Source organism: Amphiprion ocellaris, chromosome 15 (genome assembly GCF_022539595.1).
Source record: "Amphiprion ocellaris isolate individual 3 ecotype Okinawa chromosome 15, ASM2253959v1, whole genome shotgun sequence".
NCBI lineage: Eukaryota > Metazoa > Chordata > Actinopteri > Pomacentridae > Amphiprion > Amphiprion ocellaris.
Window position 1 is genome coordinate 18022082 of NC_072780.1, and position 25636 is coordinate 18047717.

Genomic DNA, 25636 nt, shown 5'->3' on the forward strand with positions numbered 1-25636 from the left:
AAATCAGTGTCAAGTGATCATTTCCCTTCAGTTTTTCATCCCTGTGCTGTGTGAAGACCAGTTCCAGCAGCTGATCATTCATTATTCCAATGCTGCCACTCCATGGTGGATTGAAGCAGTGCACAGCAGTGGCTCCCAAAGCACAGGCCCGTGTCATGTTTTCTCACAGAAGTCCTTCAATATGTGGCTATTTTCATTAATAAATCAAAAACAAAGTACAATTGTAATTATTATTTATTGTTCATTTACATGTTCTTACTGCAAAGCCAACAATAAAGCTGTTAGAAAACCGCTGCTTCGTGTGCTGAACGTCACCAAACTCAAGTCCTGATTATCTCTCCCTGCTGAATCTGTACCAGCTGATAACTTGCCATCGTTTGCGAGTGCCAAGAGATACATGTGTTTAATTAATCGTCTCGGGTGTCAGGTTAAACCCATGGATTGCTTGTCACTTTCCTGAGCTTCGCGTTTCTCAGAAAGCTGATGAGGTGTAATGAAGCATCGCTAAGTATACACAGAGTGGAAGCAGTATGGAGGGATGTGAAGAGGACTGACATTTTCTAAAGGCCACTGTGGCCATTTTGCCAATGTAAAGTCATTTTTTCTGTATTTGAATCAAACATAAGTCATAATTGAAACAAGGTATCGATCGGAGGCTGACAGTTATATTGGTTACACAACATTAATCGATGCCACCTTAGCAGAGTGTGATCTTGATTTAGCGTCGATGTACAGGACATGGCATTAAGCCATGATAGCTGCCTTATGCACATCTGTAACGTGATACTTCACTTGGTGTATTTGCACAGGGGTTTTAATTCCTTCAGCTACCAGACTGACTTTTAAACAGGGGCTAAAGGCTAAGCATACATAATCCCTGTGCAAATGTAATGCTCACCAGAAGGCAAAATTACGGAATCGATTAAATACAGAAATCAGACTGTTATTTTTGTAGCAGCGGTTGAACCAAATGATCAGAATTCACTCAACTTTATTTGCTCTCATCTGTATTTGTTGAGGCCAGTTCATGATGTCTGCATGACTGATGTAGACTTTGAAAGTAGACTGTGGATGTGCATGCAGTTGTGTTCATACTACACCAGCAGCCATATGGCCACTTACACTGAACACAGAAAAACACATGGGACACCCCTGGATGTTTCTGAAAGGCTTTTTGTAGGATATAGCAGCTGGTTACAGATTGGACTGCAGCAGCGTGTCAATGCAATTATTCCAGAGATGTGCCGAGCAAAGTGTATGAACGTAGCACGAGACTTCTAGAGAATTTCGAAGTCCAGCAGAAACTACCTCAGCTCCATCTTTTTAAATGAATTATAAAGAATAAATCTAGTTGTATAACATAGACCTTTGCAGATTTGGTTGGATGAACAAACAGCATGTACTGACCTTTAGTCTTCGCATCCCTAATGGTGAGCTGCAATAGATGGGAATTCATTTTAGCTGGTTTGAAAGGTTTTGTGTAAGAGATAAACTCATGTATAGTTTTGACTTGTTCATGATGTTACATTTAAAGTCAGAGACACTTGGCTATAAATAGTGCATTCATTAAAACTAAAGGCACCCACTGAAACTTACAGCTACAGGTTTAGGACAAAAAGTAAAAATAATATGGCATCTTCTTCACAATGAAATACATCTAATATTGTTTGGTAGCTGAATGGCAAAGGTGCATATATCATATGCTTGCAACCTGGTTGATTTCTCATGAGCCTTCGGTGCTAACAGGAGAAGTCTTGCTCTTGCATACTAATGCTGTTGCATAGAGGTGACACTAAAGAGAATCTGGCCTTAATGTCTGTATTGAATTTCATGGCACTCCATCCTACAGCAGTTAAAATGTTTCATCAGTGTAATGTGACCAAACGTCTTCATCTAAAGTCATGGAATTATGCTTTTGGTACAACGGTACAAAGGAGGATCTCAGTAGAGGAGTGTGTTATGGGCATGTCATAGAGGCTCAACAACAGCTCAAGTGGTTGACTCAGATCCTGTCAGGACACAGTGTTGAAATGTGGGTGAAAACAAACAGAAACATAGTACATAGAAGTATAAAAGGAACTGTGCACTCTTGCCTACATGCAGCCCAGAGAAGTATAATTCTACTCTTAAGGCACCAACTGAAACTCATGGCTTTCTATATTTCTTTTGTACACAAGAATGAATAGCGGTGCTATCATCAGTAATATACAACAACTTTCTGTAGAGTTCCAGCTAGACATTTTTACAAGTTTGTGAAGTCATTCTGTCAAATGACTGACAGAAACTTTAACTCTCATACTACAGTACATCACTATAATATTTAACCATATAATATCTCTGCATTGTGCTTTATTGACAACATACAGTGTAGTGCTTTACTTAGACAGGAGTCTGTGAAGCCTTTCATTTAGTGTCCTCCAGCATTGCAGCACTGAACATGTGTCTTGTTTATGAAGACAGGTAGTGCTGAGAGGAAATACTCAGTTCACTGTGGCAAATAAGCACCTTCAAAAGTGCCATATAAAGCGAGATTTGACAAAACACAATAGTATTCAGTAGGCGGAGGTTTTGAAATGTGTAGCCGAAGGACATGTGGGCATTCAGGTCATCTCAGGTTCCAGACCGCTACTTGACCTTTATCCAGGCTTCTATCTAGCTCCTAATAGCATTAAGCTGAGACAGATGACATCATGATCAAACAAACTTGCAATTAAATTGCTGCATTATGGAAATGATTCATTCCCAAACACTCAACATTAAAAGTTCATTTTAAATGCTTCTTCTTTCTGCTCTTTTTAAAGATGTTTCTTCATCCCTTCTTTCTTCTGTGCCTTTGACAGCCGAAGTCCTGCTGCCTACTTCCTCACACCGGTGTTCTGCTTGGCGTTATGTTTTTGTGCTATGCCGTAGGGAACATGGGCAGCGATGGTACCCATCTCTGCCGCCCCCTCCACATGAAACATCTGATCATCAAAGTAGATGTGGGGTCTAATCTTCTCCAGCATGGGGCCTTTGGGTGCACCTGCGAGGAACAAGGCCTCATCGATCTCCAGGCCCCAGGCTCTGAGCGTCTTCAACGCCCGGATTCCGGAGCTCGCTGCGCTGCGAGCTGTGACCAAGAAGGTGCGGATGGGACAGTCCAGGCGGTGGCCTTTAGCGTAGAACTTTTTCTGGAGCTTCCCCAGTGCCTCCAGGAAACCCTTCAGGGGACCCTGGCAGAGAGGAGAGGAAGAGCTAGTGAGCTGTGTGTTTAACGTCTTACATCATCCGCTGAGGTTTCGTTGTCATGTCAAAGCTTTTATATGTATTCAGCTTGAACAGACTCTCATTGAGTTAGCCTCATTTTATTTTAATGCAGAACAGTGTGGTGCCTGCACAGCTTACGGCTAATTTCTTAAACTGCTGGCTGTCTGACAGAATGACACACAAGCTGACAGACTGAATCTCACTGCCTATTCAATCCATTCATCATATGATATCATTTTGTGTTGCATAACATATTTATAGAACAATCAGTTTCTAAAATGGATTTTATAGGGAGAACATTTGCATATTCATTTACAGGTGATTAAGGCAGTGCAAGGCTACAAAGCAGATTAGTTTTAAGCTCACCTACATTTTTACGCTTGTTTGACGAATGACGGAAATCCAAACCTTACTCATTCTGGGAAAGTGTGAAATGGAATCTGCTGTGATTCCTTTTTTAAATTTAGCCCCAGGGATTAAAATGTGGGATATCCTTGGTGATGGCACATTGCTAATGTTAAGACAGAAAACATTCACATTTCCATGAAATTATACAAACATGATCCAGCAGCGTGTCTTCATTTTCCTTCTCGTGTTCGAAGAACTTGTCCAGCCCGTGGGCCTTGAAGATGCGTTCAGACTCATCAGAGAAGAGGACGGCGTCACCGTCAAACGCTACCCGTAGCTGGGACTGTGATACCTCCGTCAGCTTTTCTGGCATGAACATGGTGGCTGCTGCAATGCCTGAACACACAAATAGATAAATAATGATGAAAACAACGGACTTTCCTTTTCTCTCCCCTTTACCCTCACCCCAACCGGCCGAGGCAGATGTCTGCCCTCTTTGAGCCTGGTTCTGCTGGAGTTTTTCCCTGGTAAAAGGGAGTTTCTTTCTTAAAGAACTGTTCAAAAAGAATATAATGTAGTGTCTTCACCTAACTATGTAAAGTGTCCTGTGATGACTCATGTTGTGAACTGGTGCTATGCAAATAAAACTTAACTGAACCTAATTGAAAAATCAGCTACCACTTAATTAAATTCAAGGAAAGACTTAAGAACATGTTGCTTAATTTCTTTTTATTTATTAACCTATATTTAACCAGGAGAAATCCCACCGAGATTAAGAATCTCTTTTTCAAGGGAGTCCTGGCCAAAATATCTTGGTGTGACTCTTGACTCCACCCTGTGTTTCAAGAGTGACATTAAAAGAATATCTAATACAGTGAAATTCAACCTGAACAATTTTACACAAATTAGACCTTTCATAACACTTGGTGCTGCTAGAATGTTTCTACATTCCATGACATTATAAAACATTGAATACTGCATAACATGTTGGTCGCTAACGGGTGTAAATAAGTGCAAGACCATAAAATCGCTTTATAAAAAATCATTAAAAGTATTCTATAGAAAACAAACGTCATATCATGTCTGTAATATCTTAGAGAAGCACAACCTAATGAGCTGTGAGAATTGTAAAAAATTTAAATGTGCTTGTTTGATCTACAAGGTGTTACATGGACTACATGATCAGAACTTTTCTGTGCAGTTAAGGAGCAAATGTAGGTGGGCAGCAGTCCAAGTGTTGCCTTGTATATGAAAGTATACCAATGATGGATCCTTCAGGTGGCTAAAGCTGGCCATCCTGCCTGAGAGTACTCGCAGTGATGTGTCGACACTTTACAATTTGTACTAAACCTCAGAGAAGCATGGTAAACAGTGTCAACCATTTGAAGACATTTAGCAGAAGCATTTATGTACAAAAGATCACCATAATCGAGCATGGCCAAAATGTTGCAGTGACAAGCTGCTTTTTTGCATTAAAAGAAAGACACAACTTGTTTCAAAATTAAAGACCCAGTTTTAGCCTCAGCTTCTTCACAAGATTCTCCACGTGGCTTAAAAGTGAGGGAGTCATTAATCCAGACACCCAGGTTTTTATACATGTCGACCACCTCTATTTCGTTTTCCTCAAGTGTGGACACTCAGGGAATCATTTGTGGCCACATTCTAGAATTGGAAAACAGCATTAGCTTAGTCTTGTCTGCACTGAGAACCAGTTTCAGGTGGAGTAATGAGTGCTGGACAGCAACAAAGGCTTTCTACAGGGATTCAATAGCCTGAACAAGACTTGATCCACAGCAGTAAATAACTGTGTCATCAGCATAAAAATTCAAATTAGCATCTGAGACATTTAGACCCAGGTCACTGATATAAATAATGAATAAAAGGGGACCTAATACAGAACCCTGCGGCACCCCCTTGTGGACAGTTTCAAGTTCAGAGAACAGACCATCATATTTAATGCACTGAGTCCTATTACTGAGATAGTTTGTAAACCAAGCAACTGCGTGCTCTGAGAGTCCCGAACAAAGAATTTTCACTCAGCTTAACTTTCTTTTACTTTAATTCACATAACTACACTTAACATCTTCACTTCTCTGCTCCTAACATCCTCACTTCCATGCAATCCTCTACTTTCTTTTTCTTTGTTACACTTCACTTCCATTCCTCACTTTCCTTTGTTTCTCTTTAATGCACTTCACTTCTTTGCTTCACTTTACTTTCCTGCACTTCACTTTTTGATTGCACTTAACTGGGGAGATTGTTACCTACAGATAGTTCCATATTCACTGAATCATAGTTGCAGGAGCAAAAACATTTCATACATATTGTGAAGTCTCTAGCTCACTATGTTATACTTCATTTTCATGTTGAAATAATACACATTGACTGGATCTGTGAGTGGAAACATTAATTGCTAAGGTAAATTCAGCTGTTACAAATCATCTCTATTAATTTTAATTTACTTTAAATAAATCCACTGGATGCTGATGTTGGATCTACAGAAGCATTCAGTCGATTGTCCTAGCTGATTATTGGAACCGATAGTCTACATTCTGCAGATTATGGGTATTATTGTTATTTAAAGTGACTTACAATAAAATAAATTCAGTTTTAAATGTGCTGCCTTGGCTCTAATGGAGTCCTCCATCTGTAGACATTCTCTGATCTCTTCCACAGCACCATCTGATTGGTTGTTTGTCACTAAGAGACTATTATCACTAAAGGATAAATGTTAAAAAGTTATATTTTAATTAAGCACACATGAAACATGAAGCAATTCCAACACACCTTTGTTCTGGAGTGTTCAATTTTACGGCGAATGTATATCTGTTATAAGCATTGGTTTTCTTGTTAACAAATAATCGGTATCTGTGTTAGCTCTGGAAAAAAACACAATGATTGATCCCTATTTCATGCCAGTTCAGTTGTTGTTACTTTAAATCAAATCAAGTAATAACCTGCAGAAAATGAACCAAAGGCTGGTTGGATCAGAGCCAAGTAAAAATATAAATTACTTCTTAAGGTACACCTAAAAAGTTCAGTTCTCCATTTAATCAAATCAGGATTCAACGGTTCAACAGCTGTAGCAGTTATTAAAAAACATGCTTAGAACAGATTTTTGCTGCGGCCTTCACCTTAAAGGAAGGATTAACAAACGGCTTTACAGCTAATTAAGACCTTTGGAGTAGAATGTCAAGGACGCTTCCCTTGCATGACTCTATTTGTGTGTGTTTGTGTGCTTCCCACAGGGTCGCAGTATTACTGAGGTGGAACTTGCAAGTCACAGGAAGAGCGTCCCTGAAGTCTCCTTGACAGCTATGTGACCATGCTGTGATCAATCAGCGCTCTAGTTAATTTGCCCTCAGTTCACAGTCACGCTACCTGCTGGCAGTATGTGGGCTTCTGGTTCTTACTGCTAGAAAACACAGATTTCTCTGCACGGCCTGCTCTATTTCAGTATAACCGTCTCCATTTCCACATAATGCAACATGAAATGTGCCACGCTGAACGGATTTACACCTTCAGAAGCAGTTGTCACCTCGAGTCTCACAAATTTCACATCAGTATGTCCTGTTTCCACAATATTAACATCTTGTATTTCTTTGGCAGAGGGAGGCTCATATTTTCAAATCCTGATACATATTCAGAGCCACAGGCATTGCAAATGTGATGTTGGTATTCCCCTAGTGTGTGTGTTGATATGCTGTGACATATAGGAATCCATCGAATAAAATGCAAAGAGAGGAAATGATCAATATGCTGATTTATGGTAATGTCATTGCAGCACTGGAGAAGATGTCAGTCACTGCTTCTTGTTATACAAACAGGACGGAAATATTTCACAATGTATAATCGCGGCACAGTGATTTTTGTACACAAGTGTGATTGCGTAGAAGTTGCTTTATACAGCAACCAGTTTCCATTTAAAGTGAAATTAAAGGCAGAACTTGCAGTAATTCCTATAAGGCAGCAGTTAAGATTGAGGTGCCTGAAAAGTAGGAAAGACATTCACATACTATTGAGCTTTGAAAATGTTAGTTTTAATGCGAGTGCATTTGTAACAAGAAAAGAAAGTGCAGTACTCTGCCAAGGCTGTTCATTCCCCCATATGGAACTGTCAGAAATGCAGCATTGCTTTTAGAAATGCAGCATTTGTTTATTAGTTATTAATGAACAGAAATCACGGCAGCATAGAATGTGGCCATATAATATAGATGTACCCTAAAACAAAATGCGTGTGTTATGCATGTGTACGTTATGTACAGGAACTGAATCGAGTAACCTAAATATGTAGCGGGTGGCAGGATTGATGGGACTCAGAAACACCCCCACAATTTAATCAGGTGTTCCTTGTATCATTTCTGACAGATAATTATCGATTTGTAGTAGGGTCACCATCATGTGATTATCAGCAGGCAGCTGACGTAGTGTTCACCTGTTGCCATAGTTACAGTGACACTGTGCTGCTATCTCGCAATGATACAGAAATCCTTAACAAATCCGTGGATCCAGACTATAAGCCGCATCGCTGCCAAAATCTAATCACTTGGTCCTTGTGTCATTTCTGACCTTCTCTGAAAATTTCATTCACATCCATTGGTCTATTTTTGAGTAATGTTGCACACAGACAGACACACAGACGGACAGACAGACAAACGTTAGCCAATCGTCACTCTTTGGTAGAGTAATAAAATTACTAAAACATGAGTATGTTTTGTTTTGTTTGGGGTTTTTTTCACAGACACGCTACTTTTTAGGCCCAGTAGTTTCAGTACAGTCTGAAAGACCTAAATTGCTTCGTAAAAATCTAGACAGAGCCTCTTCTAGGTTTCTAAAACAACATGCCTCTTTCACTCAGTTTGAACTTAAAGGATTTCATTTGGACACATTTCACAGATCAAAGCAAAATTCTTTACATGCATGAGAGTGTGGGAGCTGTGTGGGACTTGGAAATGTGTATAATATAAGATTTACAGCCATTTGTGGAATGTGGCAGTGGCATCATATGCAATTTGCATTTGTTTTGTGAAACTGCTTCCATGTTCAAAATGAGAACTGTGTTTCTCCAAAAGTGTGATCATAACTAGGAGTCTAGTGTGCATAAATACATTTAGGAGTATCATAATCTAAAGGACGAATCCAGGGTTCTGATTGTTACTTCTGCCACTGTTATCTATCATTATCATCCATATCCAATGCAGTGGGAAAGGCAGCAGTGCCTGGTTGGTAATTTGCAGCACAAGTTTGCAAAATATGTCACCTACAGGGAAATCCTTTACTTTTACTCCTACTTAAGAATGAGGACTATTTATGTCTTTTTTCACAGAGAAATATTTCAGGTCTCTTATGTTGATTAAAAGGTGCCTGTTGAGTCTTGGTGTCACTGTGAAGCTGCCAAGCAAGACTTCAGGAAGTCACTGTTCCAGCCAAGAAATAGTTTGGCTTAAAACCTGTTGTAAAACTACAACTTGTCATATTTTAACCATCTGTCTTTGCTCAGATTACACAACCAGGATAGAAAATATTAATTCATGAGAGGTGCTGGTGTTTAGAAGGTTAGTTGCTGCTTCATTATTTCCTTAAAACAAGCTCCTGACTTGAGCATCTTGTTGAAGACAATCACAAGAGCAGTATCACTCTTTGCATCTGACTTAGCATAGCATATATTCAAAAATGAATAAATGTTGTTGGGACAACTGTCTGGTGGTTCATCTTTATCACCCATTTTGTCAAAACCGCTTGTATTATTGCCACATGCATCAATAATAAACGGTAGCGGACATACAGGAGTTCCAGTTTACAGGCATTATACAGGGGATAGTGGAGGCTTTCACCCTGGTGAGGTTCAAGTCCTATGTTCTACTAGTATTTTGTTCTCTCAATTTAGTTTTATTTTATGAGTTAAGTCTGTTTTCTACGATTCACAATTCTACAATTCATTTAGCAGACACTTTTACCCAAAGCGACGTACATCTGAGAATAGATACAACACAAGCAAGGCTCTAGTCAGGAGAAAACAACATGGATAGGTGCCATAAAACAAGTTCAAGTGTGATAATAGGACCTTGGTGCCTACATGGGGTAAAAGGGTTTTTTTGTGTGTATGTTCAGTGCAAAGCTGGGTTTTCAGGTTTTTCTTAAAGACTGAGAGAGAGAGGGAGCTGCTTTCATTGTAGTTTGTAGGCAAGTGTCAGAGTGTTGAATTTTATGTGGGCAGCAACTGGAAGTATGTGAAGCGATCTGAACAGCGGGGTGACAAGTATTGTTTTTGGCTGGATGAAAACCAGACGTGTTGCTGCATTCTGGATCATCTGCAGAGGTTTCACCGTGGATGTGGGGAGGCCTGCCAGTAAGGAGCTGCAGTAGTCGATGCATGATATTACGAGAGTTTGTACCAGGAGTTGTGCTGCATGTTCAGACAGGAAGGGTCTGATCTTACTGATGTTATTTTCATGTTCTATAGAAGTGTCATATTAATAACATGGCAAAAAAGCCTTTTAGATAACAAAAGGACACAGCAGCATAAATACCACTAAAAATTCTCCCAGGTACAACATGACAAATGTTAAAACCCTGATTGAAATCTCATTCATGTGTGCAATAGCGTGAGCTCACCTTCAGCCAACGCCTCCCTGACCTTGTCGGCGTCAGCAGACAGGTAGAGGTTGGTGTGCCATGCCTTCAGGTAGCCAATAGGACTGCTTCCTCCCGTCATACAAAACCTCTCAATGAACAAGTCTGGGAACAAGAGGAAAAAACAGCAACGGGGTTTTTAGTTACAGTCCAACACTCAGTGGTAAATGTCAACATTCGCCACCTTAGAGATCTATTACAATGTTGTTGCATGTAGGTATTTGTACGGTAACACGCCAGGGAATACAGCCAACATCATGTGGCCTCAGAGGGTGACACATATAATCCATATTTAAGCTGTCAGTGAGTTCAGGATAAGTAATTTCTGGAGTCAAGAGAGGTGAAGTGGAGGGGAGCTGTCAGTGAGGACAGGGTGAGAGGATAAACTTACAAATAGGTGGAGAGGGTAAAAAGAGGGGGATAACTACAAGAGCTGGATGGCAAGACAGTGGGAGGGCAGATGAGAGGAGGAAGGTATTAAGACTGGTGGGAAAGTGTCTGTTTGCATTTTGGCCGGCGTTCCCTCTTAATTTAATGCTGTGGCCTGATCCAAAGAGCAGCGGCGAGTCGGTATGCGGAGAGGAAACTGATATGAGGCAATTAGATTCATGATTGCAGAGCTGTGGATCATATCTGTCTCCTCAGGTAAAATGAGGTGATATTTATCAGGGAGCAGACAGAGCAGAGGATAGAGGGGGGCTGTTAGAAAGGGCATGAGAGTGAAGTAATAGACTAATGTTGGTGTGGAGAGGGTGATAGAATAAATTTGAATAGAGTGGAAGGTTATAACAGAGTGAAACGGTGTGTGACACCCGAGATAGATGGGGATGTAGTGAAGGAGAAGGTTAGTGTGGGTGGGAGATTTATGAAAACAGACATGGCAGGGTTATGACATTTATTAAAGCTGCACTAGTCAGGGCAAGAAATTTATCAAAGACTTCACTCACATTAAAGGGGCACTGCAGCCATTCAGTACGATGCTTTTATAGCATTTGCAAACTCATATGAGACATTTTGTGAAAATTGATAGAACAGAGGTCAGTGAATCTTGATTTTTAGTCTCTACGGCGCTCCAAAGTGCTGGATCCTACATTCCCCATAATGCCTGATGATAATAATAATAATAATAATAATAATGCCTGGCGACGTCCCAATGACATCAAAGAGTTTATTTACTCAGACTTAACAAAGCTCCCTCCAGAGCTGTGGAGGATATTATATCACCGTTCTCACAGGCTGAGCTGTACACACCATGACTAATAAACTGACCTTTATCTGTAAGATCAGGGGGGTTGTCCTTTAAGTCAGCTGAAGCTGAAAACGTGACTTATTCAGTGTTTCCCTCCTTCCACACGAAGTCAGCATTTTTCACACGCAAATATCACATTGAAAGAGAAAATCCTAATGTGAAACAAACACTTTGCATAAATAAACACTGCCTGTCCAAATATATTCAGCGTAAACAGCGTGCAATGAATCTAAATCAGACTTGAATTAACCATTTGTGAAATGTGTGACATGTGCATCCATACAAATGTCTGGTTTATCATTGTTTTCCAGATGGATATAACAACCCAGCAGTGATTCAGCTGAGAATTACTGGGTGTCCTTCTCACACACATGCAGACGCACACACACACACACACACACACACACACACACACACACACACACACACACACACACACACACACACACACACACACACACACACGCACAGCTCACCATTACAATATGATTTTTTGCCTTCATTAGTTTGGTAGCAGGTGGCTTTTTCCCAACAGACCTATTAACCCTGGGGGGGTCTTGGATAGTTTTTCCTATTAATACTAACTTGGGATTGTTGCTAGAAATATATATAATATATTCTGTTCACAGCATCATCACCACTACAGCTGCCAGTTCACTGAGAGAAAGTTGTTTTAGATTCTATTATTTTTTTATTTTTATAAATCATAGTTCTTTTTTTTTAAGGAAAATTCTCTCACTGTGACACCAGCGTCAGTATCTTACAGCAAATTTCTGTCCAATATCATCCTGTGTTATGACCTGACAGTGTAACATCTTCTGCTGTAAGCTATAAGCGTTTATATATAAGCTATATTATCCTGTTACGGTTTACACAATGAAGGCAGGAAGGAGGACTCCAGAAGAGCAGCCGTGAGGCAGGAAGGCAGGTACAGTTGAGTGTTTTATTATAAGGCTTACAGACTAGCAGGCACTTTGGTACACTGAAAGTAGCAGCAAGTAGGTACTGCCTGTTATCAGCACAGTGGCGTGAAAAAGTATTTGCAGAAATCTTCTATTTTTGCATATTTTTTCAGTGTTTTAGCTCATCAAAGTAACTCATCTAACTATATTTTTTGAGTAGCAGAAAGATATTAACCCGCAAAATGCAGTTTTTAAAATATGATTTATGAAAGATTTATTGAAAAAAAGTAATTGCTCCTCTGAACCTAATAACTGGTTGGGCTCTTTGGCAGCAACAACTGCAGTTAAATGCTTGTGATAGCTTGTGATCAGTCTTGTACATCGCCATGGAGGGATTCTGAACCACTTTTCTCTGCAGAATAGCTGTAATTCGGCTACATTTGATGGTTTTCGATCACAAACTGCCCTTTTAAGGTCTTGCCACAGCATCTCTAATAGATTCAAGTCTGGACTTTGACTTGGTCATTCGAAAACCTTTACTTTGTTCTTTTTGAGCCACTCAGAGGTGGATTTGCTTGTGTGCTTTGTGTCATTGTCATGCTGTTTAACCCATTTGTATGGGGTGTGTGTATATGGTTGCTTTTGAATGTTCCCCGGATTCTCATATTAATTTTTCAGCCAAAATGCAGGTTGCGTTGTGCAGTTTTAAAGATATGAGCAAGAAACAAAGACAGAGATATACAACGTGACTCATGAACAGGCTTGAGGCAAAATGAGATGGAAACTAAAAGAAACAAAGGGACAGTGTTGCTTGAAGCCCACTGACTGATCTTTGTATCACTCAAACAACTAACTTTGCTCTAAAGATTTCCTAAATGGTTTACTTAGCTTTGTAGTCAGGCTCTGGCGAGTTTGACCTCCCTCTGCCCCACTGTACCATACCTCATAGATCCAAACCTCTCAAACGTCCCCCGCTGTTCAGACTGGTGCTAGAGCGTGGGAGTCGCTTGAGGGAAAATGTCCTCACCCTTGATGTCTTTGTATCTTTTTTTTTTTTTTTGTCCTGCCTGCAAAAATGTTTTGATATCATCTGTCTCTGTATGACTTATTTGCTTGTTCAGAAGATCTAAAACATGGTAATATAGCAAAGCAGGAAACCAGCAGGACTGCAAAGACACTTCTGTCACAGCAAAGAAGCAGCAGCAGCATTGTCGTGCAGTGTAACATTTTGCTCTTATACATGTAAGGTGTGCGTCTGGTACAGTTGGATGTTATGCATATTAATGCATATATGAGGGTCCGGTTCAGATTTCCACAGAGGATGATAAAGTTGTCACATGAAATCTCAATTAAACCACACACAGAGCGCATTACGCAGCCTGTCATTCAACCTGGCCCTCAGGTGCTATGATGTAAAGATAAGTAGATGCGTGGAATAGCTGACTGGCACCTACAGCACGCCTGTCAGTCAGAGCCATGTGCAAACTCTAACAGTGTAGTGTCACCTAAATGCAAGGAGAAATAAGTTATACATCATCTTGCTTTTGCTATAAATAGGTAGACTGAGCACTGATGAGACACAGATGAGTATTTGAATGGTTTAAACTAAAAGATCAAGTAAATGTTTCTGTCTTAATCATGTTTTATAGCTGTGCTGCTCAGGAGGACCCGCTGCAGGAGTGACCATGAACAAGCTGTGAGCGGAGAACTGTTTTCCGTTAGTTCTGCAGGAAGGGCCAGAGGTCAGGGGACTGTTTGAATGCATAGGGCCCCGCATGCAGAGGGCCACCAAAGAGATCTAACATGAAAGCATCCGCAAGCATCGTGTGTTGCCTTGGTGGCTCCAGTCGGACCTGTTTTTCTTTCAGGCCTCTTGCGTCCCAAGAGGCGTGATCTTGGACTCACCCCGACCTGAAGCTCTAAGGATCTGAAAACATTTGGGGAGTTGAACAGGAAGTGGTCTGTGAGGAAGATATCATCACAGGGTCTGAGATTTTCCCTGGGAAGGATCCTGTCAGTCAGCTGTTCATACACTCTGTTGTTTGTCTCTCAGCTGAGACTGCGTCAGCTTCCATTTCCTGACTGGTTTGGATTATTTCATTATATCCATGTCTGCGTCTTATCATCTTACAGTGTTGATTTTCTTTTCTTGGTGTTGCATAAGGAGAGAAACATCACTAAAATAGATGCAACAATGTATGTTTTTTACTTAAAGCTGGATTGCTGTTTCACACAGCAGTCAGTTAGTTACCCACAGTGTAGCTTTTATTTTACTTTAAGTTGGATTTCACCTCTTGATTGACTAAAGCAGAATATTTTCAGCTATTTAGTTGAGTTGTCATACAGGCAAACCTTGGGAAAGGCTGTCTTTTCTCACCATAAAAAGGACACCATGGCAGATTGTTCTCTGCACCCTGTGGGAGGTTGGAGGTTTCATTTTGGTCCAACTTGTATGTGTTTTGTTTCTTTGGAGACTATTGAGTGCAGTCGCTGTATTTTCTTTTCTTCATTGCCATTGTGGTGAGTAGTGGGTTTTCAGTGGAGATGGTTTTGTTCAATGTGTGTTACTGAAAAGCAACACACAACTAAGTCTGTCTTCAACTTGCTTATGTCACCCTCACAATCAATAATCTCCAGTAGTATGAGAAAGTTTTTGGACAAAAACACAAGCAGTCCACACTGAAGTTTTCGGAGTTTCCATGTGGTATCTCTATAGCAGCCTCTCTTTGTAGTTACATTTTAAAAGAAAAGCACATCAGCGCTATCATAGCTTCAGCAAATCTGTTTCCTAGAAGTCACATTCCTACGCAACTAAATTGTAGCAACTAATATGTTTCTTGGACACATAATTATAGCTGATGTTTTGTATAAATGTAATGAAGAAACAATGGTAATGAATTTGGCAAGTTGAAAATATGTTGATCAGCGGCATATCAGTAATATGTTGATGGCAATATTCCTTCCATCCATCATCTATACACCACTTAATCCTCATTAGGGTGATGTTTATACCAATGACCCTGGACAGGTCACCAGTCTTCCACAGGGCTACGCATAGAGACAAACAATCACACTCACATTCAATTTAGAGTCACCATTTAACCTCAGCATGTTTTTGAAATGTGGCAGGAAGCCGGAGTACCTGGAGAAAACCCACGCATGCTCAGGGAGAAGATGCAAACTCCATGCAGAAAGATCCCAGGAAAGCGAGGACGTGAACCGGGGATCTTTTGGCTGCAAGGCAAAAGTGCTAGCCACCAAGCCACTGTGCAGCCCCGATGGCAATATTTTCTACTAAAATATCCAAGTTTGCTACAGAAATAACTCACTTCTCTGCCTTTGACAGAGAAAGTGGAAAGAGACAAGACATATAGGTAATGAGAGTGAGGTTAGTGTCATACTTTCCACATACGCGACTATGCGAGAGTCCGCAAGGATCTCTATGATGTGATTTTCATTATCTCCCCAAGAATGCAGATGTCCAATTGCAGCTCAGAGTTTGTGCTGGTGCGGGCAGTAGCACACATGCACAGAATACATCGACGCTGTCATACATAATGGTATGACTGCAAGCAGAATATTTGTGCCCATGGTGTCCTCGGAGTATAATCAAGGATTGACATGCAGCAACTAAGAACCAAACTGGGGAATCTCTGCCCAAGCGTTATACACCCTAACCACTTGGCTACTGGGTCACCACGTGACTATGAATTTTACAAACATTGTAATGGTAATGTTTAGCCCCTCACTACATTGGGGTAAGGTTAAAAAGAAGATGGTGGATGGTTTATTACAAGAAACGTTAGCTGTGACTTGAGACACAACGTTTTTGTTTACATTTAAACAGAAACATGAGCTATTCCAATCTCTGGTATGATGTGTTTTGGCTCTGGTTTTGTGCTTTATACACCCGTCATCCACCCCAACCACCTCCTGCCGATGGCGGTCATAAATGCTTCTGAATGTAATCCACCCAATGGTTACGTTGCATCTGAGAAAACAATTTAGCTGCAGACATAATTTCAAAGTGTTCATTCTGTGTATATGCTTTAAATCCTTTGACATGCAACCCTAAATGCTCTCAATATCGTAACCCACTCTGCTGAGTAGTTTTCTCTCATGACCACTGGAGGTCAGCAAAGTGCAAAATGTTCTGTCTTCATGACTACCTGTCACTGAAAAACTATGTCAGCTAAAGATCTTGTCCCCCTTTTCTAAATTGCTTAAGGCTGTTGGTGGCCACAAGTGAAATGATTCTAGATGCATCATGTACATTTTTTAAAAAAAATGTCTGACAGCCACTTTAAAGGCATAAAATTGGATCTCGGCATTTTAGATCATTTTCTCCCCTACTGGTAAAACAAATTAGGTCTTTTTAAACTCAGTGTTTGAATAAGTGACTTTGAGAGCATATGTTCAATTTGGCTACATAGGGAGTGAGATAATGAGCTTGTCAAAGTGATGTGCAAGAGCCTGTGTGGCTGCTTGAAGTGTCATATTTTATTAACCTGTCAATGTGGCGCATTACCCCGTGACAGGAAGCTATTTAAACCCAGTATTCTGTCTGCTGCATTGTATCTTTTAATAGTGCCACAAAGGGTCGTCAAAGTCATAAATTTTCAGATTGTGCGTACTTTGGCGAGTTCACTTTTGCGAGACTTACTGTGATGGTTGATGGTGTTGATGAGCCGGATTCCTACGTGTGCATGGTTGTATGTGACCAACACGATGTCGAACAGCTCCTCACTTTGTGGGTACAGCTCCCGCAGGCGAGAGTTGACGGCCTCCAGAGCCTGCCAGGGTAAAACAACAGTCGGCCAATTAACCAAAGACAGCAAAAAAGATGAAACAAAGCCTATTTGCAGACATTTGCGTGATTTAACCTTGACAAAAGGGAACGCAGGTCCGGGGGCGAAGGGTTCGTTCTCGTGCTCGATTTGGTATCTCAGATATTCCTCCACACCTTTCTGCTCAAACACCTTCTGCTCCCGCTCAGTCCGAAACAAGACCCGAGAAGAGACAGCAATAGTCACTGCGTTCTCCGGCTTCGGCTGCAGAAAAAGAGACACAAGGAAGAGAATGGAATGATAAAGAGCGAGTAGTAATGACCCAATGACATGATGACTTGGAAGACACACCGGAAGGAGAGGGTAGGGCTGTCAGAGGAATGGATGACTTTATTTACCTGAAAACTGAGCCTGAAACAAAACCCTGTTAACAATACTTTGAATGTTGCCATTTTACAAGCGTGTTGTGCGTTGAGGTCTGTCGAGTATAATCGTTAAAACTTTGCAGTTTACGATGCTTCACATCGCAATGCTTGTGGGGCAAGTGTGTGTATTTGCAGTGAGGGTAAAATGTGTCCACTGAGATATTTGCGTGCCCAAGTCATAATGGCTTTATGCCTGTAAATAGGCCACATGTGCTGACAGGTGCACTGAGCCATTGTTCCTGTATTTAGCCTTGTTCCATCATAACACTGCTGCCTGCTGATATGTCACCTACTTACCTGTTCACACACACACCACCTCCTCAGGATTAATACTGACCCACATCTCGTTCGATGAAATGTAGATTTCATCAAACATAATCCAATTTTAACAATTTCTCTTGTCAGTAAAGTTCGGTATTTCTGTGTGCATTGAGATGAATTGTGCACAGTGTCTTCATACATATTAATACATTCATATTTCACCAACTCTCAGTCCTCTTTTGTCATTCGTTCCTATGCATGTATGCCACACACAACTGTGTGACAAACCTCTGCAACACACTCAATACATTTAGCTATGGAGAAAAATATGACACTAAACACTTCATGAATGTTAACATGGTTCACCGTCATGCAGGCGTTTCCAGTATATTGTATAGCTGTGCATACAAACGCAGCCATTCAGGGATGTAAAGGTGCTGTTTGCATCACACATGCATGAGACTAGATTTTTCTGTCACCAGAGAGAGAGAGAGAGGGAGAGAACATGAGGTGTGAAGGTTGCTGTTTGTCAGAACAAAACAAAATGAACCCACAGGACCTTCAAAAGTGCAGGTGAAGTGAAGGTGAAAAGCATACAGATGATGTTGTTTTGTACATAAATGTGTTGAATGAAACGTTATCTGCAGAGGGAATCCATGCCAATGTTAGCAAGCTGGGTTTACTGGCACACCTTAAATGAGCAGAAATTGGTTTGTCCAGCGTGCTACATGTGCTCAGTGTTATTAATAGATGTCTTAAAATGGAACACAACCTAAGTTATCTGTCCTCTTCAGAAAAGAGGTTTAAATGAACATTTTGTATGCTCTACAAGGCTGCAAAGTATTTTATTACATAGGGAGCCAGAGTCATTGCATCACATCTGTGCTTCTGTTGCACTAGTTGCAGTAAGGCTGTGCAATTTCTCCTTCAGCCATGGTATTTCTTAAAAAAAATAATAAATTATGTGCTCAGTACTGCATTTGCTATCAGAAATAAAATCATTTATCATGCTTCCTGAAAACAAACAAAATGGAAGTGCAGCAGAGGAAGACTGTTGATATTTAGTGATTTAACATACAGTGGATACACAGCATGTGTCAGATTTACTGTCCCTCTAACTCACATAGATCGTACATAAAGGATGAAGCTTCCAGGTCTACAAAATTGAAGCCAACGCAAAAGTCCCTTAGACCTGCATTATCTCTTACAGCCAGCAGGGGTCAAGACAATTTGGCAAAAAAAAAAAAAATTCCCCGACTTCTCACTTGGCCCATTACCTCAATAAGCACTTTCCTCATGAGTTTATGGTCTCAGTCACATGTTTCAAACTTCTTTTACTACTGTGTGATGTTTATTTTGTAAAGTATGGTCCCATTTAGAGGAAACCAGTTGATGATACAGGGTAAGTTACAGGGCTGGGCTACTATATCTTTGTGCGTTGTGTCCTCAGGTTCTCCAGTCACACACAGAACATACACTTGGAACTGACTGAGGAGATATCCACTCAATTTGACAAAGTGAACTGAAATACAACCACATACTCTACCTTTATACTTTGCTTTAATTCCATCCATCCATTATCTATACACCGCTTAATCCTCACTAGGGTCGCGGGGGGGGGGGCTGGAGCCTATCCCAGCTGACTCAGGCGAAGGCAGGGGACACCCTGGACAGTTTGCCAGTCTGTCGCAGGGCTACATATATAGACAAACAAGCACTCACACATTCACACCTACGGGCAATTTAGAGTAATCAATTAACCTCAGCATATTTTTGGACTGTGGGAGGAAGCCGGAGTACCCGGAGAAAACCCACGCATGCACAGGGAGAACATGCAAACTCCATGCAGAAAGATCCCGGGAAAGCCGGGACGCGAACCAGGGATCTTCTCGCTGCAAGGCGAAAGTGCTAACCACTACGCCACTGTGCAGCCCTGCTTTAATTCCTACCTAGAAAATTTACCAATGCTCTTTTTTTAGTGTCTTACCTGTACTCTGCTGGTTAAAAACATCTATCACACAATGTGTGCTGTACACTGTACAATGGCAACACCTCAACTCATTCATGGACGCTTGTTAAACAATGATGTTTATGCCAAGTTTGTTTGATATCAGTTACAGTGGTTATCATTTCCCTACTTGTAAACAGAGTTCATATCAACAGTAAAAATCCTTATTATGATTGGAAATGTCACATTTAAAAAAAAAAAAAAAAAAGTAGGAAGTACCACCAACCAAACAGGGATGTGTCATATCCCCCAAAGTTGTTTGAAACACTCATTTGACATTGTTCACTTTGTTCAAACTACACTGTACAGTGTGCTTTTCTCTGCAGAAGGGTAATGTTTCCCAAAGTTTGAGCCTTTCTGTTTTTTGTTGGTTCGTGTTGGAGTGTGCAGTAATGAGAGAGAAGCAGTAGCACTAGGAGATCAGCAGCTTCCATTATAAGTTGTTGAGTTGTCACCTTGGTAAGTTGTAAACACGGGACTGTTTTCGATCACAAGCTTTCCTTGAATGCCAGATAAGCCAGCAAATGTCTGCAAATGGTGCTTGTTAAAGGCCACCCAAACACATAAATGTTTATTAAACTACAATATTAGATCACTAGTTTTTCAAACATCTATGGTCCTTATCTTGACACATAGACAGGTAACAAATAAAAGGAAAAGCCGAATGGAAAAACATAAAGTGCGGCATAACAGAGCCAACAGATGCCCTTACTGAAGGGGTCAAGCATTCAGATCTGTATTATTCTCTTGGTGTCAACCACATAAGCACTCACCCACATGTTGATGACATCGTGAAGGGTGATGCATTTCTCTATGTCACTTTTATCCACATCCTAGTATGACCAATGTCTATCGTTTTCACACCACAAAACTCTCCAATGGGCGTTTTTTTGTAATGAGAGGTTCAAGCACTGCAACAACACTATGATATCCCTGAATTTTAGTCAATGGACTGATCAAATCCTGCAGTGACATTCTCAGTCGCCTGAAGAGGAGCTGCTCTTCTGTTCCCTTTTATGTTGCACTAAAGCACGAGCATCACTGTCTTCAAATGTATGGAGTCTTTACCGTAAATCTAAATGCACTTTAGTCACTGTTCTCATTGAAACACAGACCTGTTGTGCAGTCTTTGTGACTGAAGCTCCTGCCATCCCTGTCACAACACTGAACACTCTTTCAGTATTACTTACTGTGGTGCAGCACCATGAGGATAGATTTAAAGCCAACAGAAGAGCATATAATTGGTCAACTAAACCCTGATCAAAGATTACAGGGCCACACCCGTCCAGTGATTAAAACCCAGTGTGTTGGATTTATAGCTCAGTCCAGCCAGTGACATCCAGGACTATATGAATCAACATGACAGCACACATGATGATGCATCAGGTCAGGCTATTGGTTAGTAGAGTGTGTGTGTCCGTGATCATGCAGGCACATCAACAGCCAGCACAGAGGAGGTTAGAACAGGGTGGAAGGGCAGCATCGGTGGTCGTTCAGTAGCCATGGACACAACTTTTGACCTTACATGACGATGGGACATACTTACGAAGAATATGCCTCCCTCCACCTTCCGGGCTCGTCTCCCTGTCACCTTAGCAGAATGACAGTTTGTTTTTATTCAGCAGAGAGAATTTTCCACATCTTTAAATCTTTCTTATAGACTTTAGGTGTCCTGTTAAGGTTTTTTTTTTTTTTTTGCAATGTCTGACATTGTACATTTTTAAGTCAATAAAATATATATAACACATGTCCTAAACAGGTGACACTATGTTTAAAGAGCTCTGTCTGCAGAGGAGAACACAGAGCTTAGAGACAGCTTTGCAGATGTACAAGACCTTTGGTGCAGCTTGTCTGCTAGAGTCAGTTTACTCTATGAATAACATGTCACACAGTTTGGGACTTATCCCAGAGCAAGAGTTCAGTTCTTTGCTGTGATTCGATACTGGTAGTGTTAACTGCCTGCCCTCTCTCCGGGGGCCTCCCACCCACTGGGAATGTATCGACCACAAGGCTCTTTTGCATAGGAACCCACAGCAACTGTAGTCACCTCAAGCATATTGATTCGTATGATGGCGAAGGCAGCCATAAATAATTAAACTTGCTGCGAATGAAAGTAAACATTCATGTGTGTTTGTCTGAAGTCGCTCTCAGCGCTCCCGTCTTTACATTAATCCTATCAGAGCTTTGCCACATCAGCAGAACTGGTATCTGTGCATAACCCAGATCCATGAGTCATCAGTTATTTACACGTCAAGAGGCTGTGAGACGTTCCTTGTATCTGTGGGGGAATGAAAAGGGGAGAGATGGAAGGGATTTCCAGACACCAGGCGGAGGGAGGGGGAAGCAGTGGGAAAAATAAAGAGGTGGGAGTGTGAGCAGAAAGTGTCGGGGTGGGTGGAGTGGTGAGCAGCAGCGGGGTGCTGATATTTATAGATAAACTAAAGGCCAGTGATGATGCAGTCTGTATGTGTCTTTGCAGATATAGTAACACTGGAGTGTGACTGAAAACCGCCAGTAACAGTAGTGTTAATGTAGTGGCTGATCTGAAATCAGGCCAGTATTGTCCTTTAATTAAAAACTACATATGAGCCAGGCAGTCACGGCAATCCCAGATACAATGTGTGATTACACATTTAGTGTGTACAGTATTTTTCAGTGTTGCTCTATGCATCTTTCAGGAGGAATTCAATCTAATTTTGGTTAATCTGGATAAAACTAAAGGGTTAGAAGCAGAGTGGTCTAACCCACAAAAAACTAAAACTGAGTTTTAATTTAATTTCTGTAATATGTTATGGTCTAGATTTTAGTGGTAATGTGGTCTAAACCACAACCCAAATATAGCGTTACAGTGGCACTTCGAATGTTACTAAACACAAAAATTTGAACCCATTTTACTCAAAAACTACAGAAAGTTTCAAAAGCTTCCAAACCCTTCAAATATGGCTTTCTGGCAATATGACTGCAAAATGCAAAATTAAAAGACTTCTACTCAACTAGGACTTCTCTCTGACTTTAAAAAATCTGCGTCAAGACCCACATAGCAATTTTATCATGGCCACTCAGAATTACCTTCCCTGGAGTAGGTAGTTTTTTCTCCAATGAATACATCCCTGAAAGATGTTCTCTGGTGGTAGTTCTCCAACATGGCTGTAGCAAAGAGTGATTTTATTTAGTTTTGTTCTATATGTCTTTCTGTTCTTTGTATGGCAGTAACTGATTGAAAAAAAAAATTATGGTATGACTTTTGAAAGGATTCTTTATGTACTTTTACTGCCTTACTTACTCTTACTACTTTTACTACTTTACCTACAGCATTGAGTCATATTCTTTTATTGGTTCTCATCTGCATGTTAAATGGAGATGAAAAGTGGCTTTAATTTAGCATGAATGCTACTTAATTCCTCGGACCTGGCCATTTAATGTTAATTAAAATTATATAATTAATTAGAACTGTTCTTCTCTTTTATTAATAAAGCCTGCGCTGTTGTATGAAAAAAATGGAAAACTGCAATATCTTCTTATTTATCTTTTATATTCAGTCTCTGGGTTGGCCAGTTATGCTTAATGGGGTTGTCGTCCATGGAAATGTATCACTGGATAAAGTGCATCATGAAGTGAATTTCATGATGTCTGATTTCTGTAGAAATAAAAGCTTTTAATGAGGGTCTTTTGTCAAAATGAAAAGATGTGTTAAAGTGTGACTATGAACCGTGTCCAAAATAGTCATACTAAGAAACGTATGACTTAAATGCCATGATAAATAACGCAAAATTATATCTTAATGGCCCTCTCTGTAGTCTGCTCAGTTATAAGTGTCATAATCTAATTTCACAGATATTCATTTGAAGAAAAGCCCTATAATCTGCGTGGTCCATTACCTCTGATGAACAATCACACGCAGTTACTGTCATTCTGTTCTGTACATGAAATGTATCTGTGCTGTGCATTAGACAGCAACCTAATGCAGTAATATTTGGATTGATAGTTAAGCCTTATTGGGACATGGTAATGGATGTTTACAGTCTAAAATACACCACTGTGACTAATCCTCAAGCAGCAGAGATTACTCAGCTTTTAGCCACTTGACTTCAGTCTGGAGTAATTTGTCCACTCATTAGGGTTTTTCTGTCTCTGCATTCTTCTATGTTTGTTCTTTCAAGCTTACTGAAGGTTTTTGCGTGGTAAATGGCAGTAACTCCCTTTCACAGCGACTCAGCAGAGTGTTCCCTGATTCCCTGGAAAAGCAACAGCGTGTCCTCTTCAGTATGTTGATGTCCCGCAATGCTATAAACAGCACTAAACCTTTGCCAGTGAGTGTGACTGGGTCTCTGTAATTGTCAGCTCAGATTCATGTTAACCTTTTGCAAACTGGAGTCTTAAATCTCTACATGTTATCTGTTCCGGAGGCAGAACTGTGGACCTACTGTACAAGTCATAACTAAGTAAAGTTTGTAAGACAGTTGCATTGTTCGCAAAACACATCTCCATAGTCTCTCAGTGTGACCTTGTCAGACCTGCAGTCCCCCTATTTATGAGCTACGCTTTAAGTTGCACGTGTGCAACGTAAACATCTGACTCAAAGTAATAAGCTGGAGGGAGCAGCAACAGGGCAGAGGAGATGGGAGAACAGCGAGGCAGGGATATTTGGTAGACATTTCTTGTCCAGTTTCTTAACAAAAAGGCCACCCATAATAAGTTAGACACAGATGTACAGATAGTTCTGAACGGCCAGTGACACTTACTGGTATTGGCTTGGAAGTCAGGCCCAGATGGTCTTGGTCAAACTCTTCTTTCTCCTCCCATGATCCTCTGCTGTCCCCGTTGGACGATGGGGCAACTTTGAGCTCCTTGACCTGTCCACTCATCACCTGCACAGGATCCAGACTCATCTTCACCATAGAGGACCCCTCAGTGTGTGCTCCCAAAGCTAGCCAGGCTATTTTGGCTCGTATAAAACCGCTGTATTTTTCTTAAGTGAAAAAAAAAAAAAAGAGAAGTGGTGCAACCAAATAAACAAGAAGTCCTGCCACAGTCCGTAGCATTTATCGAGGTTCTCCTGTCAAACACATTGATGTTTGGTTTGCTACAGTGGTTTGTGCTGGGATTGCACCTGCCCTGAAAGCAACTTAAGTGTGAGGAGCAAAAGTGTTCACTCCTCTGCCTCCTGCTCACTTCTCTTTATCCCTTTTTTCCCCTCCTCCAGAGGATTATTTCTCTGCATCCAGGACATGAAAGGCGCTCACTCCTTCCCCACCATTATCCTACACAGTTCCTGCTCTGCTACAGTATGCATGCATGCATGCATACACACATGCTGTCATACATACAGGCTGTCCTTTGTGAGTGTGTTGCAGGTTGTGCAGCAGTCCATCTGCTGCTGCCTCCTCCGTCTCCCTCTATTCCCTGTCAGTGCCCTCCACTCCCTCCCTGTCCCGTTCAATGCTCTCTCAGCTCCCTGGCTCCCGTTCAGTCCCCCACCCGCTGGCCAATCACAGCCCTGCTTCCTTATTCAGTACGGCCCCGCCTCTTTCCCCCCTCCCACCCCACCGCCCCCTTGTTGGCGAGGCAGTTTGCCCAAGAGGCTCATGGGAAGTTCAGGCACTCACTAAGTACACAGCAAAAAATAGCCATCATGATGAGCCATTTAATCTAGGGGCAAATGAAAAAGGATTTTTTTTTCTCACAAGTGAGACCAAGTTTGGGGTTATTGCTTGTTGGCAAATCGGGTGAAAAACTGGATAAATCGTTAGAAAGACAGGTGTATTTTCATCTCATAT

General features: G+C 41.0%; 1 protein-coding gene across 3 annotated transcripts; it reads right to left on the reverse strand.

Moving 5' to 3' along the window:
- Positions 1–216: 216 nt before the first annotated feature.
- Positions 217–25277, reverse strand: nt5c1aa (5'-nucleotidase, cytosolic IAa). Of its 3 annotated transcripts, XM_035947791.2 has the most exons (8): positions 25187–25277; positions 24602–24828; positions 21406–21450; positions 17262–17429; positions 17042–17171; positions 10210–10332; positions 3806–3990; positions 217–3212 (listed from the first exon to the last, which is right to left on the reverse strand). In XM_035947791.2, exons 2-8 carry the CDS (start codon positions 24755–24757, stop codon positions 2856–2858), a joined length of 1164 nt encoding a protein of 387 aa, XP_035803684.1. In that variant the 5' UTR covers positions 24758–24828; positions 25187–25277; the 3' UTR covers positions 217–2855. The 3 variants fall into 3 exon arrangements, with proteins under 3 accessions (XP_035803684.1, XP_054874106.1, XP_054874107.1); XM_055018131.1 differs by having other exon boundaries at positions 24602–25272; XM_055018132.1 differs by lacking the exon at positions 21406–21450 and having other exon boundaries at positions 24602–25274.
- Positions 25278–25636: the final 359 nt, after the last annotated feature.